Source organism: Carlito syrichta, unplaced genomic scaffold (assembly GCF_000164805.1).
Source record: "Carlito syrichta isolate Samal-C Ts95f unplaced genomic scaffold, Tarsius_syrichta-2.0.1 Scaffold308825, whole genome shotgun sequence".
NCBI classification, from domain to species: domain Eukaryota; kingdom Metazoa; phylum Chordata; class Mammalia; order Primates; family Tarsiidae; genus Carlito; species Carlito syrichta.
The window spans coordinates 41283-54797 of record NW_007252921.1 but is presented as its reverse complement, the minus strand read 5'-3'; the positions used below and the strand labels follow the sequence as shown (position 1 = coordinate 54797).

Genomic DNA, 13515 nt, shown 5'->3' with positions numbered 1-13515 from the left:
ACTCCAGTCTGGGTGACAGAGTGAGACTCCAATTCAAAAAAAAAAAAAAGAAAGAAAGACTGGCTCATAAAATAACATCACTGTTGGAGCCCATTTGCTGTAAGGTGTGGGTGCTCTGAGGAACACTGCAGCCTGACACCTCATGTGCCCTTCTGGGAGACTGTTGTTGCTACTACCAAATAGGAGTCTGTACATGTACTTATCTATATATGTAATTATTGCCTCAACATTCCTGTTTTCTAGCCCTCTCCACTCCCTTCTCATCTTTCTCTGAACACAGTTCTCTTACTGTACTTATAGCTATCTGTCATTTTATTTCCAAATGACATAATCTCCTGTTAGATTTTAACCTTGTATCTTTGGATCACCATGCACCAAGCACAAAGAAACACTTAAATAATAAATATATGTTGAATGAAAAAATGAGTTAATTACCTATGAAATGCTTTCCATATAATGTATGTGGTGTCAGGGAGAGGAGTGGTGTTGGTGAAGGGAATTCTAAAATATAAGCCAATCAGCATAGGTTTCCTGAGGACCAGGCTCTAGGAGGGATGGAAAGCCTTCCTTGCTCCAGGGAAGGAGAAATGCTTGGACCAGATAGCTAGGAAATCCCTCCTGAAAGAGATGGAATGTGAATCCCAACTTGATGGGTGGGTGGATTCTAAGTAGGTGAGAGGAAATGGGCAGAGATCCAAAGAATGGGTGTGTAGAGAGGAAAGAAGCAAGGTAGGGTGAGTGACTGCAGTGATACTAATCTGGCTGAAGGAGAGATTCCAGGTAGGGGGACACATAGAGCTGAGGTTAGGAAGGCGGGTTAGATTCAGATTGAGGGAACTTCGGTACTAGGCTGAGAAGTCAGCTTTACCCTGTAGACAATGGAAACCACTAAAATAGAACATCTGGAGAATATCTGGAGATATTCTTTGCTCTATGCATAGATAAGGAATCCTCTTACTGAAGTGAATTTGTGTTTTATTCCCTTTGCAGTCACCCGAAATCAGGAAGCTCTTGCCAGAGTATTGCTTAAAAGAGGTTTTAGTCTAGCCATCCTTACTGGGAAGACACTTTTTATTATTCAACATTCGGTCGTAAGCCATACTCCTCCTCATGTAGAGCTAAAGTGAGGTGTCCCTTGGCCCTCATCGTGTCCACTTGTGCATGCTGGGGGACAGGTGGGTATGAACAGGGAGCCTGCTTGTCCTTGGTCAGTGTTTTAATGTGCCCCAATCTGAACAGTTTACCCTCTAGTCCTGGTATACAGCAGTCATCTGAATGCCTTCTGAGTAATTTCAGGGTTTTCTTCTTCACCCCCCATCCCCATGCTGGACATCCTTGGGCTATATCTTATGTAGAACCCTTTCCTGTTGATAGAGCCCATCCTCCAACAGGTTTTTGAAAATAAAATGACATATTGCTTTGGAAGAAACTGTAGAGCAAATAGTTATTTAAAACATGCATATTTGGCAGCATAATTCCATTTTTGTTTTTGAAGTGATTAATTCATACATAGACATAAGTGAAAGATTAGAAGGTTATATACCAAATGTTAACTAATTTTTTTTCAGTGAGGGGAATGCTGATTTTAAAATTTTTTCCTGCTTATTTCTATTGTCTAAATTTTTTGCAGAAAAATACCCAAATTATATTTTTGCATTTATTATAGTGACTAATAAGAATTATCTGTGTAATTTCTCTCAAGAAGTACCTACTATTGGACTTAAAATAGGTGTTTCTTTCTTTTATTTTTTTTGAGTCAAAGTTTCACTCTGTCACTCAGGCTGGAGTGCAGTGGCACACTCAGGGTCACCTCAGTCTTGACTTGCTGGGCTCAGGCAATCCTCTCACCTCCGCCTCTCAAAGTGCTGAGATTGCAGGTGTGAACCACCACGCCAGGCCAGGTGTTTCATGTTAAATGTCAAGCTGCCATTTCCCAAAATGTCATTTTTATTTGGGATAGTAAATTTATTTTTTGTTGATAATTTTATTTATTTTTTATTTCTTTGACTCGGTGATAAGTTTTTGTGTTACAAAATGTAAAATTATAGACTTCTGCTTTTCTGGTTTTTTTTATGATTTTTTATTTCATGGCAGCAATATCTTACCTCTCTGATGGTATTAATGATAGTGGGGGTTTTTTGTTTTGTTTTCTCCTCTCTCTTTCCTTAGCATCCCCACCCCATCTACTTTGGTGTCTGTAGTCCCTGTTAGAGCCTTTCCTCAAAAGTCTGGTAGTCCAGTCTCCTAACATTGAACAGTGGAAGACCAAAAATCTGACTAAAAACTCTGAGTACAGGAAAGAAAGGGGCTTATCAATGTGGAATCTCCGTGTGGGGGAATTCGGGGAGGCATTTGTTGGGGAACACCTTTCCCCCAGTTCTTATTATTTTAGCTGACCTGCCTGCGCTCCCAGACCAGAGATTTTCTATGCCACTAGATCCTGAGCCTTTGGAGGATTTAGTAGTGTAAAGTGGGTGATTTCTCAGCTTTGCCCACAGCCAGGTGAGGCTTCAGTTTTCTTGGATCTGCTCAGTTCCTACTTTTTCATCTGCTTTTCAGTTTCCTAAGTTGAATTCCTGTTGTCTCCTTGTGCTTCCTGTCACAGTGAGTGTTTTGTTTTGGAGGGGCAGAAGATCATATTTTAAATTCACCAGGAATTAGCTAAATTACATGTCCTTGTTTAATCTGCCTTCTCAATCCAGAACTCTCTCAGACACTTTGTGAACTCCTCTACCTCCACAGAGCTACTTTACAAGCCACATGGTCTCAGCTATAAAGCTTTGCTGTCTTCATCATTGGATTCATTCACAGACATAGTTCTAAATGACTTTCAGCTATTTCTAGAAATCAGGGACATTTTCCTAAGTGAAGATTTACCAAGTTCAAGAGTTAGTAAAAGAATGTGCCGTAAGTTGCTGCCCCCAGCTGAGAAGTGATGGGTGTGTAGACAGCAGGTGAAGAGCATGCAGGAAGAGGATGGTGAAATTCCTGAGTTAGCCTACTTCAGGGTTTTGTTTCAGTGCCTGGCACTTCTTAGGAGAGCCAGTCTCATTCTCACTGTGACCTGCACCTGGGTGACTCAAGAGATGAGGTGTGGGTCGTGTGTGTAAATTGCCAACAGCTCTCTCAATCTGGTACGTTCCCAAAGTAGGGGTGCCCTCAGGTGGTCAAGGATACCGATGTGGAGGAAAAATCTAAGGCAGAAGTTGGTACTTAGCAGCTATCATTTTTCCTTCCAGGCTCCTGTGACATTTGATGACATCACTGTGTACTTGCTCCAGGAAGAATGGATGCTGCTGAGTCAGCAGCAGAAGAAGATTTGTGGTTCTGACAAGCTGGTGGCACCGCTGGGTATGGATTCCTGACCATGTCCCCACACCACCATCAGTCTAGATCAGCATCCCCAACCTTATCCAGGATAGGAAGACTGAAGAACTTTCTGGAATCCAAACATTTTTCTAGACATCTTTATACCACCTATCTGCTCAATCCCATATCGAACTTAATTGCATGTGAATTCCTCTTAAAATGGTCAAGAGAAGCCAGGCAATCCAGCAGGGGAAGGATAGACCTTTATGTCTGTCTCCTGGATGCCTCAAGTTACCCCAGGGTACCAGGTGGGAAACTTGGCCTGTGGATCTGTGGAGCCCATAAGACACTGGAGGTAGGATGTGGTGGTGGAAAGAGCATTACATTTGCAGTATGGAAGTCTGGTCTCAGTTTCAGCTCTACCCCTGGATATTTGAGTGCTTTTGGCCTTTTAATGCCTTGTATGAATTTTTCTAGGGCTGCTATAGAGAGTTAGTGAAATGAAACAGTTTAAAACTTTGTACAAATGTAGATTTTTTTTTTGTTATCTCTCTTTTTTTTTTTTTTTTTTTTGAGTTGGAGTCTCACTCTGTTGCCCAGGCTGGAGTGCAGTGGCATGCTCATGGCCATCCCAGCGTCAATCTGCTGGGCTTCAGCAATCCTTCTGCCTCAGCCTTCCAAGTAGCCAGAACAACAGGTGTGTGCTACCATGCCCAGCTAATTTTTTATTTATTGTAGAGATGAGATCTTGCCAAGTTGCCTGGGCTGGTCTCAAACCCGCGGACTCAGGCAGTCCACTAGCCTAGGCCTCCCAAAGTGCTGGGATCACAGACTGAGCCACTGAGCCTGGCCTTATTTTTTAAAATGTTCTTTGCTCTGCTTCTTTGGGAAGACTTTCTGCACTAAGGAAAGAGGAGGCTACCTTTCAACATGCGTGTACATGTGTGTACTGTTTGTTGATTGCAGCTTGATGACCGTCTGCCATGTCTTTCTTTATTTCATCTTGGTTCTGGCCTAAGCTATGTTAGGAGTAATAGTCTCAGTTTTTTGTGGATGGAGGAATTGTAGCTGAGGTGAGTCTTCTTCCTGTGCTGCTCTAAAAGGTTTGAAGACCACAGATTCTTCTAAACCAGAATTTGCAAAGTGGCAGTTTATGAACCAGATTTGGCTCAGATTGGGATTTTGTTTTGTTTTGCTTTGTTTTTTTGGCTTTCACTGCTTTTGTCTTCTTAAAAACATTTAAGGAAGTTGCCAATATTTAATCACTGGGAGTTTTCACATAAAATTGTTAATTTCTGGCTTCTGATGACAAACAGGACGGTGGGTGTGGCAGGGTGCATTCCATGTGACAGCCTCTGAAGTTGAGTAGCCGCTGTCCCCTTACACAGGATTAAGTCCTCTAGGTTGCCACACTCCCCCACACCTAGCCTGGTTTCCTCGGTTATATAATCAGGCTGGTCCCTGTCAGCATTTGGTTTCATGGGCCTCTGTCTGAACCAATGGTTTTCATAGCTTTTTAGTTTTCCTTGTGCCCCTCATTACTTTTACCTGGTCTCCATTCTTTTAGGGGTCTTATGGATATCTGAGTTTCTAAACCACTGCCAAATCATCAAGATTCCTACTTTCCTCCTTGACCCTGTTACCATGTTGAGAAAATGACACAGACAGATCTCACCTTCATGTTGTGACTTGGAGCCTGGCCCTCATAGTGTGTTTCTCTGTTCCTGACTCAGGACCAACTGTTGCCAACTCCGAGCTGTTTTACAAGTTTGAACAAGGGCCAGAGCCATGGCTAGGCAGCATCCAGCACCAGAGGCGTCTCCTGGAGCATCACCCAAGTGAGTTTGGACCTGTGCCCAAAGGCAAGGGCTCAGCCGGAGAATGAGTGGATGCTGAGTACAAGGCTCATCCTCTACCCTCTCTGTTCTCTACCAACTGAAGCAACAATGCAGTTCTTCTCCAACTCTAAATATACATACCTCCCCCAGTATCCTTCTACAACCTCTCATCTCCCTTTATTTTATTTCTATCTGAGGGTATATATAATTACATAAGTCTCGGGCATGGCTTTGGCTTATTTGCTAACATATTCCCAGTGTCTAGAACAGTACACAGCAGTTGCACAATAGATAATCACTGAGTGAATGAATAGATGAGTGAATGAATGAACTGATGTCTGCTAAGTTCTAGGGATTTATCTTTTTTTCCCTCCTTTGATAAGCCTCTCCTATCCAGGGGTTGACCTAGCTGGAGCCAGGCCAGATGGCATCTTGTTATTATGTAAGATAACTAAGTTAGCCCAGCTCGTACTATAGGAGAAAAAAGTGATAGGGAACAAGATACTGTATTAATTGAATCACAAAAGTTTGATCTCCCTCATGATTTCTCTCAGATGGACAACAAGAACTCTAGACTGCTTTATGACTGTGAAGTATCATAGAAACTAATTTGTGTCTTTTCTACCGCTTGGCTCTTAATTTTAATTTTGCTAACTATTAACAGCTTTGTGCTCTCGGAATTAGCCACAGTTTTGTAGATGGTTTTATTGGCCTGACATAAAAATTGCTGAGTCCTTGGCCACTGGGCATGGGAACTTTTGTTGGTGCATAAGAAATGATCCTAGAAGAGTGAGAGTCATCTGAGCTGCATTTCATCTACAGCAAATAAAAAAACTTCTGGTTCAGATGGAAAAAGAAAAGTCTTAGTGAGGTCAGGAGAGTTCTCACCTCTCTGAAGAGCTGTAGTGTAAGAGAGGAATTAGACTTGAGTTTCTCTTGAGGGCTGGATCACCATTCAGTACTTTGAGGTAGAAGTACTCAAAGATTGCAGCTTAAGGAAAACTCTGGGGACCAAAACTGTCTGCCCAGGGGGAGGTAACTCTCTTGCCCTAAAACGGTACTTAAGCAAAACACAGGTGCTCATCTGTGAGGCCTACTGAGAAGGGGATTTCTGCTGGGCAAGAAGTAGGATTATATGGCTTTAATGATTTTTTTTAACCTTATGTTCTATAATATTAATGTTCTTATCTGTAAATAAACTTTGACCTCTGAAGATTGTGCCACTATCTTACATTTCATAGATGAAATTTCAAAGATCTCTTTTTGGCCAGGTGTATCTGTCCTTTAAATTTAAGGGAGGGAGGGAACTTGTTTAAAGCCCATCCCTTTGACTTTTGGGGGGATTAGGTAAAGTAAGGGCCTGCAGAGTTGGGGGGACTCAAAGAAGATAATTCAGATAGAGGCTGTGCCACTTCTGTCTGAGTGTATACCTTCCACTTTTCATATTTGATGTATATGAAAGCCTATGTGAGTTGCAGTAGCTCTAACTATAGGATTTCAAAGCAAATTCCATTTGTCTCTTTTCTCTAAAGGAAAAAGTCACATAGGCTACATGGAAGAAACAGAGGTGCAAGGTCCCACCAGGGAGAGGGGACAGTACCTGCCACCTCAGAAGAAAGCCTGCCTCTCCCACTTCACTACAGAGAGTGGCAACATCGAGACAGACTGGACAGGAAGAAGCAAGAAACTTCTGAAACCCCGTTCTATCCAGAAGTCATGGTTTGCACAGTTTCCATGGCTGGTTATGAATGAGGAACAGACGGCTCTGTTTTGCTCTGCTTGCCGGGAATACCCATCTGTCAGAGATAAACGGTCAAGATTAATAGAAGGTTACACAGGACCATTCAAGGTGGAGACTCTCAAGTACCATGCCAAGAGCAAAGCTCACATGTTCTGTGTCAATGCCTTGGCAGCAAGGGACCCCTTCTGGGCAGCCCGTTTCCGTAGCATCAGAGATCCATCTGGAGATGTACTGGCCAGCCCAGAGCACCTCTTCACTGCAGATTATCCCATATTCTACCCCCCAGGACCTCTGGGAGACTTTGATAGTATGGCTGAGCTCCTTCCAAGTTCAAAGGCTGAACTAGGAAACCCTGGGGGTAATGGAGCAATTCCTGCTTTGTATCTAGACTGCATTTCAGGTCTGAGGCAGAAAGAAATCACTGATGGTATCCACAACTCCTCAAACATGAACATTCTATGTAATGGTGCTGTTGAATCCTGCAGTCAGGTAACACATTTATAATGATTGCTGTGTCTTACAGAGAAGGATTCTGTACTGCGAACAATGTATATCACATGATGGTGGTGATAAAAGAATAACCGCAATACTCGCTACTAACATAATGTTATGAGCTAACTTATAATGGACTTGGCATTGTTTTAAGTGCTTTACATGTATTGTCTCATTTAATTCAGACAACAACCCTATTATTATCATCTCCTTTTTGCAAATAGCAAAACATAATTAATGGGACAGAATATTCTAACTTCTGATATGAAGGAAAAAATAATCTTTATTCAGAATCCAAAAGAAACATAGAACTCAAGAAATAATTCACAACCACAAAACAACCACAGAGCTCTTATCAGTATTTTTAAAATTTAAACTTTAATTTTGGTATAATGTAGCACTTTTAAACATTGCAAAGTTTTTCACGTGTTGTTTGATGTATTGTTTCTAATGTTGCTATGAGGCTGGTCGAACAAGTGCTGTTTAACTTGTTTGGGGCTGGGCGCTGTGGCTCACACCTGTAATTCCAGCACTTTGAGAGGCCGAGGCAGGAGAATCGCTTGAGTTCAGGAGCTGGAGAGACCATATCTCTATAAAACATAAAAAATTAGCCAGGTGCAGAGGTATGTGCCTGTAGTACCAACTACTTGGGAGGCTGAGGTGGGAGGATCACCTGAGCCCGGGAAGTTGAGACTGTGGTGAGCCATGATCATGCCACTGCACTCCAGCCTGTGTGATAGAGTGAGACTCTGTCTCAAAAACAAATACTTGTCTTGGAAGAAAACTGAGACTTGAGAGGAAATGAAACATCCAGGTCCAAGAGCTGTTATGGCCCTTACTGGACTTCATCTAGAGCCACTGACCACATTCCTTGCCTTCCACTCCTCACTCCATTCCTGGCCCTAAAGGGCTCTAGTGCTTACCTGACATTTATTTTATAGGTATCAAATTATTTGGAAAGTTAGCCTCTAAGGAGATTCTGCTGACTGGATTCTTTGAGTAACTAGAACCTTCCCCATTTCTCACCTATATATAAGATTTTATTACATATCATTTTTCTCACCCTCTCCAGAGTCGAATGAGACTAGCTCAGATGTTCCTTATAGTTAACATCTTAAGGAAACCAGTTCAAGTTAGTAAGCTTAAATTTTTCCAGAATCCAGAAAAACAACAAAGCTCATTTCTCTTTATGTTCATGTTCATACTCCTGCTAATTTTTAGTTTAGAAGCTAATGAACAAGTGTAACCTTTCATAATTTGAATTTCTTTAGCACCGAGGCATGTGCAAATCTAGTGTATGGAAAGATAAAAGACAGACAGGTCGGAGTAGTTGATGCATACGTTCGCAGTGCTTTTCACTTGCCTATGGAATGCACACGTTGTGCAATGGTTGACTGGTCACACTTCATCACATTTGCCAGTTCTTGGGTTGACTGATGTTGATCACTGTGGATTAAAGTGTTTGAGTGATCTTCATCAAAGTCCAGTCGTCTTCTTGAACATGGAGAATCACTCAGATCAAAGCGGCCCTCTTTGAAAAAGATTTTGTGTGTGTGTGTTGGAGTCTCACTCTGTCACCCAGACTGGAGTACAGTGGGACACTCACAGCCATTCTAGAGTTGAGTTGACCTGCTGGGCTCCGGTGATCTTTCCGCCTCAGCCTTCCAAGTAACTGGAACTACAGGCACATGCTACCACGCTCAGCTAATTTTTTTATTTATTATAGAGACGAGATCTCGCCAAGTTGCCTGGGCTGGTCTCAAACCCGCGGACTCAGACAGTTCACTTGCCTTGGCCTCCCAAAGTGCTGGGATTACAAGCTGAGCCACTGAACCCGGCTAAAATTTTCTTTCCATGTTTTCCCCAATGGCATCCTCCCCGTACATAGCACAAATGTTTCATGCCACTTCTATTGCCTTTACTGCTCCGTTAAACTCAAGCAAAAGAATATGTTGGAAGTGTTTGTGGTTTTCTACTCAATACTCCATCTTCTTTAGCCCACAAATAGCACTAACTTTTTTCATATCTGCAAAATGCAAGGTGTAGTCACAAGCACAGCATTGGCACTCCAAATGACAAATAAGCTCCCAACACCACAATGTTGCCATGCCAGAAACAAATTCTACAGATGAATGCATCAACTAAGTTGCATCGAACTTATACAAGAACTAAAGATGCTGATATATATATATATATATATATATATATATATATATATATATATATACATAGTCACTGATTATCAGCATCTTTAGTTCTTTTTGAGCATATCCTCCTTTCCAAGCCATTGGAAAATCATTGTAGGCACTCCTAGAGGCAGACAGTCACTTCTGTAGCAGAAAGCTGCTCTTAGGACTCTAAGGACAGGGTACAGTCATGGGCTCTACTGATATGTTCTTTCGGTGTGTTTATATTTCCTCTCAGAAGATCCTAGAATCTGACTGAGGCTCATTTGGTTTTTACCTATTGGTTCTGGGCCTCATTAATTTGATTCTTTGACTTCCAATTAATAAACTAATTCCTCAGAGTACATCTGGGCCTTTTGGTAAGCCTCCCAGGAGAAATGGGTCTTCAGGAGGCCCCCAGAAGTTTCACGCGGATGTCTGACTCAAAGGTGTGCTGAGTGACTGCTGCTCTTTGTTGCAGGATCCTTCTGAAGAGGGACTGTTGGAGGAGGTTCCTATGGTGTTTGAGGAGCTCCCCGTGGTGTTTGAGGACGTGGCGGTGTATTTCACCCGGGAGGAGTGGGGCATGCTAGACAAGCGGCAGAAGGAGCTGTACAGAGATGTGATGCGGATGAATTATGAGCTGTTGGCATCCCTGGGTAAAGACTCATGGAGACTTTTATTTGCCACCTTGTTTGACATGGGAAACCCACAAGGGCAGCTATGGTCTTCTTCCTATTTCTGTTTTCTCCCTGTGCAAAGGCAGAGACAGAGAGCAACACTATCTTTTGTACCTCAGAACTCTCTCTGCTTTGGGGTACTGTACTTTATCACCTCTGCATCCACCCACCTGTCCTCCCTTCCCTCCATCTTCCACGAGACATTTATTGAGCACCTGCTATGTGCTGGATAAACACAAATGAGCCAAGGTCTCTTATTTCTAGGGGCTAGCAGGTTTGTGGGAGAGGCAGACATTTTAATAAGAAACTATAAAATAATACAATCTCCCATAAAAGGAGCTTTGGAAGAGTATCCTGGGGCTACTGAAGAAGAGAGGTTTGATTTTTCTGGGCGTTGGTGAGAGAGAGCTGGAAGTCTTTACAGAGTGGGAAATGTTTTAACTGAATTCAAAATCAGGGGGACCAGAAGGAGGAAGTTGCATTGAGACATGACAGAGGGAAAGGAGGGCTTGAGCAGAGCCACCCTCTGTCTGTGCAGCTTGGGGCTGAGACTTCATCTTGGCCAAGTGCCAGCACGGATTGGTTGCCTTTAGCATAGGGGTCACTGGGTTTTGACCATGGAAGATTAAGAAGGTGGTAGTGGTTATTGCTTTCTTGGGATAGTGTTCTTCTCTCCTGAATCTATTTCTTTTTTTTTTTTTTTTTTTGAGTTGGGGTCTCACTCTGTCGCCCAGACTGGAGTGCAGTGGCCGCTCCCGGCCACCGCAGCCTCGACCTGCTGGGCTCCGGCAATCCTTCCGCCTCAGCCTTCCGAGTAGCCGGAATTACAGGCATGCGCTACCATGCCCGGCTGATTTTTTGATTTATTGTAGAGATGAGGTCTCACTGCCCAGGCGGGTCTCGAACCCATGGGCTCAGGCAATCCACTCACCTCAGCCTCCCAGACGCGCAGGATTACAGGCTGAGCCACCAAGCCTGGCTTCCGAATCTATTTCTTTTTCTTCTCTTTGCCTCTTTCTGGAAGACACCCAAAGTTCTTATGCAGCATCAAGATGGAAAGACAAATTTTTCATCTTTATAGGATTTATTTATTCATTTACTAACAGGCATTGTAACAGAAACCTTGCCAAACAGACTTCTGTACACAATTTAGGAATTCCAGCGCCACCTGTGTTCTGACTTCTGTAGGATAAGAATATTTATGACTTAATTGATGTCATATTTCCTTGTTTATACTGCTTTTTCAGGTGCAGCTAAGATCTGGATTACATTCTAAACCTTCTTCACTTACATATGTGTTTTTGTCATTGTTCATAATTTTTAAATGGCATCCCAAGCATTCAAAGTGACTTAAATACTCTTTTATCTTGTGGTGACAGAGGTTTCATAATCATGCCCTAGGTCCTGGGTGTCCTTCAAAGAGCATCACTGCTCCTACTAAGCTGAAAGCAATGAGAATGAGGAAAAAATTCATTTGTAAAAAATACACACCCACTTAGAAAAAGTTGAGTCTTCCTTTAAAGCAACAGTCCCCAACCTTTTTGGCATCAGGAACGGTTTCATGGAAGACAATTTTTCCACAGACTGAGGGGGTGGGAGGGGTTGGTTCAGGATGATTCAAGTGCATTACATTCATTGTGCACTTTATTTCTATTATCATTACACTGTACTATATAATGAAATAATTATACAAATCACCATAACACAGAATCAGTGGGAGCCCTGAGCTTGCTTTCCTGCAACTAAACTTAGCATCTGGGTGGGTGATGGGAGACAATGACAACCAAACTGTGTCACTTATGGCTAGTCTACTCTGTAATCTCATCTTGGTTGTTGTCACTGCAGAAAACCTTGCTTCACAAAAACAGGGTGCTGGAGATGGAAGCAGGCTTTTCAGTGCTGATCTGACAGGAGGCAAGCTCAGGTGGTAATGTGAGCGACAGGGAGCAGCTGAAAATACAGGTGAAGCCTCCCTCACTCGCCTGCTGCTCACCTTCTGCTGTGAGACCCAGTTCCTAACAGCCACAGATGAGTTCCAGTCCGTGGCCCAGGGCTTGGAGACTCCTGCTTTAAAGTAATCTGCTTTAGTGTCACAGTGTTGGGTTTTCCTGTAAAGTAAACTGAGCGAAGCAGTTTGCCCTCTGGAGCCCCCTGAATGCTTGTGCTTTCAGCACAAGCAGTCGGTGTTGAAGGGCAGGCGCTTGGGGACTGCAATGATTGTTTAGCCTTTACTTGTTACCTCAAGTTTTGTGTTTTAATAGAATATTATCTAAGCATTTTATCATTTTCTTTTAAACTTATATAAATTAGGAAGTAGGCAAATCTTAGCTAACAAGGGGAAATTAAGGTACAGTTGAGTCTTAGTTAAGTTTTATTTGAATTAACAAAAAATATAATGAGAGAAAGGTGGACTGATTTTGCATGAGGGTCTGAGGCAGGATCGGGAAGGCTTTATGGAGGATGGGCTTGCCCTCTATAGTTGTCTGTGAAATTCAGTCAGCCACAGAAACCTAGAAAATGAATTGCATGTGTGTGATTGCTTTTAGTTACTTTAATTAGGTCTCCAGTTATTCCTTAACTATCCCCCAATTTAAGCAGTTTTTCATGTTTGAGATATTAAAGCATTTTAAGGAGCCTGGAGACTCTAGCCAGGGCCTGTCATAAATGATTTGTATATTTAAAACTGACCTTTTAAAATGCATGAACCCGATAATTGGGATATAAAATAGTGTCAAAACATAGTGGAGATTCTCTATTATTTTTACTTTGGCTAGTTTTTTTTTCCTTTCCCACACTTTACCTCATTGTGACAAATACTTGAAGAGTTGAAAACAAATATTTTTTTGCATTGTCTTTTAATTTTATTTTGTAGTTAGAACACATATAAAACTTACCCTTGGAGTGAAGTCAATTTTTGAAAAAAATAACTTCAGTCATAATTTTTGTGGCCAAGTAAAGCCTTTTAAAAACATCTCCTAATAACTTCTTAATGTTTATTGTATTTTATCTTGAAACATTATGATCTGTTTATTCTGTGTATTATGAATCCTCTGTGTTTTTCTTTTGGTAGTTTTTTTAATTCTTATGTCTAGGAATAATAATAACAGTGGTTTTTGCTATTGACTGAGCATCTACCAAGTGCTGGCCCTGTATGAATGTCTTATTTATATTCTGTCTAGTCCTTAAACCAACCCTGTAAGTTGATAGTAGTATTAGTTTTCAGATGATAAAAAAGCCCTGAGTTGGTAAATGACTAAACTGTTTATTACTATTCTGTCCATTGAATATAG

The 13515-nt window shown here is 41.9% G+C and overlaps 1 protein-coding gene across 1 annotated transcript in view; it reads left to right on the top strand.

The window, feature by feature from the left end:
* Nucleotides 1-13515, top strand: part of ZNF862 (zinc finger protein 862) — a 31992-nt gene that overhangs the window by 3503 nt on the left and 14974 nt on the right. The window contains exons 2-5 of the mRNA XM_008065984.2: nt 3240-3351; nt 5043-5147; nt 6680-7377; nt 10027-10204. Coding sequence (XP_008064175.2) covers nt 3240-3351; nt 5043-5147; nt 6680-7377; nt 10027-10204 — 1093 coding nt within the window. The remainder of the gene's footprint in view (nt 1-3239; nt 3352-5042; nt 5148-6679; nt 7378-10026; nt 10205-13515) is intronic.